Source organism: Pinus tabuliformis, chromosome 8, assembly GCF_031772625.1.
Source record: "Pinus tabuliformis cultivar Carrire ecotype Pingquan chromosome 8, CPIR1, whole genome shotgun sequence".
Lineage (NCBI taxonomy): Eukaryota > Viridiplantae > Streptophyta > Pinopsida > Pinales > Pinaceae > Pinus > Pinus tabuliformis.
In genome coordinates, this window is record NC_142294.1 from 1,413,010,905 (window position 1) to 1,413,017,647 (window position 6,743).

Here is a 6,743-nt window from a genome sequence, read left to right on the forward strand (position 1 = left end):
ACGACACCTCTGCGCCCCACTCTGTTACGTTGATCATTTTTTTACTCCCCAAGATCGAACCCTATCTCTGTCTCTCGCCATGGAAGTATATGCTCCTCGCTCTCTTCTTTCCCCTCGTCAACCCCTCTTCTTCCTTATCCTGGCTGCCTGCTGGGCCTCTCTAATTCGCTGCTCGTTATGCCTCGACGCGCAATATGAGTATTTGCTTAAATGCTAGGAATTGTGGGATCATGAATATAACGTATCCTTTTGGCGCAGGAAAGCGTGGATGCGGTCACCCTGCCTTTCAAATCAACTGTATGCAGAACGCAACTCCAGTTATCGAAATTCATGGCCGGAGTTACACAATACTGAGGAGGTACTCTGCTCTCGTGTTCCTTATTGTCAGGGGAGAGAACTGCAATTTTTTCAATCGTCCCTTTAATAATCTTCAGATACAGTTATCAGAACATGGAAACGCCTCCTGCTACATTTCGGGTAAAGAGAACCGGACCCTAGATGTGTACAAGTGCATTCGATTCCAAGAACCAGACCCTTTTCAAGATGCATTCGATTCCACAGGAGGGCGGCTCTAGAAATGTAATGCTACCGTCTATTACGATTTCTACAACTCAGAGTATTCGATTCGGGAATGTTCTATGGAACAAGTAGAAGTTGAAGTCGGAAGAGCAGAATGCGTTTCCAATGATAGACAGAGAGACAAAGTCTGCAGATCATGTGAAGCAAGTGGGGGGATATGTGGTTACAACATTTCGGACTCAACATCGCCTTTCCTCTGCTACTGCAAGGACGGACCCCCTACACACAAATGTCCCGGCCACGGTAAGCTCTTTTTTATGACGTAATGAATTTATTCTGTGAGCTCAAGCGATCAGGCTATTGTAGGTAAAAGTATCACTCGTTGCGCACTTGGCTCAAAACATCGAATATTATTTTATGTATATGTGGATCCTTCCCATTCCGTGATAGTTGTTATGGCTACCTTGCAGGTCCTTCAAACAAGTCAGCCATTATAATAATAATAGGTAAATTACAATTTTTCTTCCAGGTTTCTCTTCTTTACCCCACGCAGAATTGGTTTCTATTATCCTCCTCTTCTGGGTGTGACCAATATCATATTATTCATACATCAATCTCTTCATTCCACTGCAGGTTGCTCGGTAGGAGGAGCAGCGTTCACAGCAGTAGCACTAGTACTGTTCTTCACGTTTTATGTGAAGAAAAAGCATCCTCCTCCTGGTAGCTCCGCTTCAAAAGTGGAGAAATTCCTCAAGGAATATGCTTATAAAATGCGAACGAGATATTCATTCTCTCACCTGAAGAAGATCACAAACAACTTTGCAGAAAAGTTGGGAGAAGGAGGTTATGGTGTGGTCTATAAAGGAAAGCTCAGTTCCAACGAAGCTCCAGTGGCCGTTAAGATTCTTGACAGGCGTAGACACAGTGAGGTCCAATTCATGAATGAAGTTGGCACCATTGGACGGGTCCATCATGTTAATTTGGTTAAGCTGTTGGGGTATTGTTTCGAAAGCCCTATAAGCGCACTGGTATACGAGTACATGCTCAATGGTTCTCTCGATAAGTTTCTGTTTGCCAGAAAGAGCGCGGGCAGCTATACCTTTCTTCGGGTTCTTCTCGTGGAATTGCATATCTACATCAAGATTGCGAGAAGCGCATCATACACTTCGACATCAAGCCTCACAGCATCTTGTTGAACGCAGACTTCGCCCCAAAAGTGTCTGATTTTGGTCTGGCAGTACTTTGTGGAAAGGAAGACGACCATATATCAATGACGGCAGGGAGAGGGACTCTAGGATATGTTGCGCCAGAGGTGTGTGACAGTGATATGGGACCTGTTACTGATAAATCCGATGTTTATAGTTTCGGTATGCTGTTACTAGAGATCGCTGGGGTAGAAAGAATAATGACTTTAGGGTGAGTCGTTCGAGTCAGCAGTACTTTCCATAGTGGGCTTTCAAGATGCTTCAGAATGAGGTGTTAAAACAAGATAATTACTTTTGCATGAGGATTTAAATAAAAATTAGAGAGTCAGTTAATTGAGTGATTGCATGATTGAGTGTTTGAGTGTTGAGTCAAGCGAATTGAGTGATAGATTATTTTGAGTGTGAGATTGCATGTAGTTGCATGTCAAGATATTTTAGGCAGTTAGCTAGTTGAAAAAGGTTTAAATACCCTTCACCAGGTTCATTATAATCATTATGTTTTGTGTGATCAATAGAAGAACAGCAACTCATGTTTTATTTGTGAATTATTTTTTATCACCTATACCTTTCCAACAAATTGACATCAGAGCAAAATTTAAAATCAAGAGAATCTACAGCTCGATCATGCATGTGCGAGTAAGAAAATAGTCAGAAGTTTCTCACCCGCTGTAGTTGAACTCATTTGGTTTGTAAACAACATAGATAGATTTTAATGAAGAAGAAGCCACAGCTGCCGTGAACACCGTTGCCTGGAAAATTGATTGGTCAACAAGCAAGCAAGCTGCAGTTTCGCAGGAAAATTAGCGTGTCCCACAACTCAATACAGAGTCAACGTGTTTGAAAGTCGAAAGTGTTTGAAACTCAAAAGGCTTTAGAAGTCACGTGATCTTTTAAACCTAAGTGGGTACGATTTTGTTAAGTGGTTTTATCATACGATTTCTTTTGAAGTGATTATAAAGAGGTTTTTTTTTTTAATATAAAAAGATTTTTTATATTAAAAAATAAAAAAGGTTTTATTTTATAAAGGAAAATTTTGAAGAGAAGCGGTTTTTTTAAAAATAAGCTTTGCAAAGCTTATTAAAGCAGAATTTTATTTTATTTTATTTTTTTATTTTTTTCGTTTTTTTAAATAGAGAAATTTTTGGAGAAAAATGGCTTTCTCAAATTTGCAGCCCCAGTTCCCATCGTTTGCAGGGAAAGATTATGATGTGTGGGCCATTAAGATGATGACCACGTTGCAGGTACACGATGTTTGGGATTATGTGAAGTACCTATGAACGAAATAGAAGAACAGGCTCTCACTAATGCAGAGAGGGAACAATGCAAGAAAGACAAGAAGAAGAATGCACATGCGTTGCAACTTATTCAACAGGGAGTGGACCTAGTAGTGTTACAGAAGATTATGATCACGTCTTCAACAAAAGTAGCATGGGATACTTTGGTGACAAACTATAAATGTATGGCCAAAGTCAATATTGTTAAGTTGCAGAATACTAGGAGAGATTTTGAAAGTCTACAGATGAAGGAGACATAGGACATCAATTCTTTCATGAATCGGGTCATAACTGTTGTAAATCAGTTAAATATTTATGGTGAAGATATAAAAGATCAAAGAGTGGTTGAGAAGGTCCTCCGATCTTTTTCTACCAAATTTGATGTTGTGGTAGCAACCATAGAAGAAGCTAAGGATTTGGCATCATTGACAATTGATGAGCTTATGGGATCACTTCTTTCGCATGAGACAAGGATAGACAGAAATAAGGATTCCACATTAGAGACCGCTTTCAAAAGTTAGGTTTCTATTTCAAGAGACAGAGGTCGAGGCAGAAGTAGAACGAGAGGAAGAGGATGAAGCGGAAGATATGGTGGTCAGAGAGACGATCGAGAAGATCATGAACATGCAAATGGAAGCAACTACGAAAGCTTCAACAATAATCAAAGAGTTGAAAAATCAAAGGTGAGATGTTATTACTGCAATAAATTTGGTCATTATGCTTGTGATTGCAGGAAGAAAATAGCTGATCAAGGGAACCAAAGAGCTAATGTCACTGCAGAGAGTACTAACTACATGTTCCTAGCTTTCCATGCCATGCATGAACCTTCTGCTAGTGTGTGGCTCTTAGATAGTGGTTGCAGTAACCACATGACAGGCAACAAGGATTTGGTTGCAAATTTCGATCAATCTGTGAAAACAGAGGTAAAGTTGGGGACTCACAAGACTGTGGAAGTAGATGGAAAAGGAGTGGTCAATATTCTGACCAAGCAGGGGGAGACGAAGACAATCTCAGAGGTATATTATGTTCCTAGTCTCAAACATAATTTGTTAAGTGTTGGTCAATTGACACAGAAAGGATACAAAGTTATCTTTCAAGGTCAAGAAGTTGTTATATATGACAAGCCCCCAAGCAAGCAACTGATAACAAAGGTGCAGATGACGAAGAACAGACTCTTTCCTCTCATTTTGAATTATAGTGGTCAGGTGAGTTCATTTACAGTTGCATGTTCTGATCATTATTGGTTATGGCACTTTCGATTTGGACACTTGCCCTTTTCTGGTTTAAGATTGTTGCAGCAGAAACAGATGGTTAGAGGATTACCTCCCATCCAAGAGCCTACTAGTACTTGTGAGTGTTACATCTTGACTAAACAACAGCATAAAAGTTTTCCAAAGGGAGTTGCATACAGAGCAAAGCAACCTCTTGAGCTAGTGCATACAGACTTGTGTGGACCTATGAGGACACAATCGATTGGTGGAAGTTGCTACTTCCTCACTTTCATTGATGACTACAACATAAAGACTTGGGTTTATTTTTTGAAGCAGAAGCCTGAAACTTTTGCAAAGTTCAAAGAATTCAAACCTTTAGCAGAGAACCAAAGTGATTGACAGATCAAGGTATTGAGTTCAGATCGTGGTGGAGAATATAACTCAAAGGCATTCTATGATTGCTGCAAACAACATGGGATCAGAAGACAGTTTACAACCAGGTACACACTGCAGTAGAATGGTGTAGCAGAGAGAAAGAACAGGACAATTATGAACATGGTAAGAAGCATGTTGAAAGGCAGAAACTTGTCTAATGAGTATTGGGCAGAAGCAGTTGCATGTGCTATTTATGTGATCAATAGATCTCCTACAAAGAGTGTGATGAATAGAGTACCAGAACAAGCATGGTCAAGTATGTATTGCAGCGTATCTCATCTCAGAGTATTTGTATATGTAGCTTATGCACATGTGCCTAAGGAGCGAAGAGACAAATTGGATGATAAAAGTGAAAAATGCATATTCATTGGTTATAGTGAGCAATCAAAAGCTTACAAATTGTATAACCCTATCACAAAGAAGACCATAATTAGCAGAGATGTTGTGTTCAAGGAACAAGAGTCATGGAATGGAACTATAGACAAAATAGTTGATGCACAAGTGCCACTGATGGAAGAAGATGATGTAGCAGAAAAGGAGCAGCAAGAATCACAAGTGAAGACACCAAACAGAGACACACCAACAAGGACTCCAAGATTTTTAGAGATGCATGGATCCTCAAGCAGATCAACAAATCAAGATTCTCCCAGCAATTAATCAAGTGATGAATCAAGCAATGGTAAGAGAAAGATGAGAAGTTTGAAAGATATTTACAATGATTTGGATGTTAGTTCAAATTTGCATTGTTGGCATTCCAACCTTCTTCGTTTGAAGAAACATTTAAAGATGAAAATTGGGTGCAAGCCATGGATGAAGAAATTGAAGCTATTAAAAAGAATGACACATGGAATTTGGTTGATTTACCAAAGGACAAAAATCTCATTGGTGTGAAGTGGGTGTACAAGACAAAGTTGAATGAGAAAGGTGAAATTGACAGATTTAAAGTAAGACTTTTAGGAAAAGGATTCTCACAGCAACCGAGAATAGACTTTGGAGAAATGTTTGCTTCGGTAGCCAGATTGGATACTGTAAGAGCAGTTCTAGCCACAACATCTAGAAATTGATGTCAAATTAGCCTTCTTGAATGGAATTCTAGAAGAAGAAATTTATGTGCAACAACCTCTAGGATACGAAGTTGAGAGTAATGAAGACAAAGTTTATAGGTTGAAGAAAGTGCTCTATGGACTGAAGGAAGCGCCTAGAGCTTGATATAGCAGAATCAACACCTACATGATTAAGAATGGATTTTGTAGAAGACACATTGAGCCTACCTTGTACACAAAGGTAAATGAGCATGCATTGATTTTGATTGTTTTCTTATATGTTGATGACATGACTTTTATAGGGGATTTTGGCATAGATGAATTTAAAGAAGCCATGATGAAAGAATTTGAGATGACAGATCTTGGTCTCATGAAATATTTTCTTGGCATAGAAGTTGAGCAATCTGAAAAAGGAATTTTTATTTGTCAAAATAAATATTCCAAAGATTTGTTGAAAATATTCAGGATGGAAAATTGCAAACCTGTCCCTACACCAGTTGCAATAGGTACAAAGTTAAGCAAGGATGATGAAGGATTAGATTTCAATCCAACTTTATTCAAAAGATTGGTTGGTAGCCTCATGTATCTCATGGGTACAAGACCGGATATCATGCAAGGAGTGAGTTTGATTTCCATATTTTTGGAGACTCCAAAAGACACACATTGGAGTGTAGGAAAATGAATTCTAAGATACATAACAGGAACTAGAGCTTGTGGCATAATGTATGCAAGCACAAAAAAGAAAGAATTGATTGGATACACAGATAGTGATTTTACAGGCAATTTGGATGATAGGAAGAGCATTTCTAGTTTTGTGTTCCACCATGGTTTAGGTGTGATTTCATGGGCATCTAAGAAGTAACCCATTGTGACACTTTCGTTTGCAGAAGTATAATATGTAGCAGCAACATCAGCACCATGTCAAGCAGTGTGGTTAAGAAGAGTACTTGATGGACTCAAGCAGAAACAATAAGGATCAACAACAATATATTGTGACAACACCTCAGAGATTGCACTATCCAAGAATAGTGTGTTTCATCAGAAGAGCAAGCATAT

General features: G+C 38.9%; 1 protein-coding gene across 1 annotated transcript; it reads left to right on the top strand.

The window, feature by feature from the left end:
• Nucleotides 1-230: 230 nt before the first annotated feature.
• Nucleotides 231-1,939, top strand: LOC149240880 (rust resistance kinase Lr10-like). Its single transcript, XM_089370342.1, has 4 exons — nucleotides 231-477; nucleotides 616-822; nucleotides 1,153-1,547; nucleotides 1,598-1,939. Exons 1-4 carry the CDS (start codon nucleotides 231-233, stop codon nucleotides 1,937-1,939), a joined length of 1,191 nt encoding a protein of 396 aa, XP_089226468.1.
• The last annotated feature ends 4,804 nt before the right edge of the window (nucleotides 1,940-6,743 follow it).

Bases quoted from the DNA above. Each gene is read 5' to 3' on its own strand.
- LOC149240880 (XM_089370342.1), top strand. From the start codon at position 231: ATGAATATAACGTATCCTTTTGGCGCAGGAAAGCGTGGATGCGGTCAC. The intron at 478-615 runs GTAAAGAGAACC...TCTACAACTCAG, and splicing joins CGCCTCCTGCTACATTTCGG to AGTATTCGATTCGGGAATGT. The intron at 1,548-1,597 runs GTATACGAGTAC...TCTGTTTGCCAG, and splicing joins AAAGCCCTATAAGCGCACTG to AAAGAGCGCGGGCAGCTATA.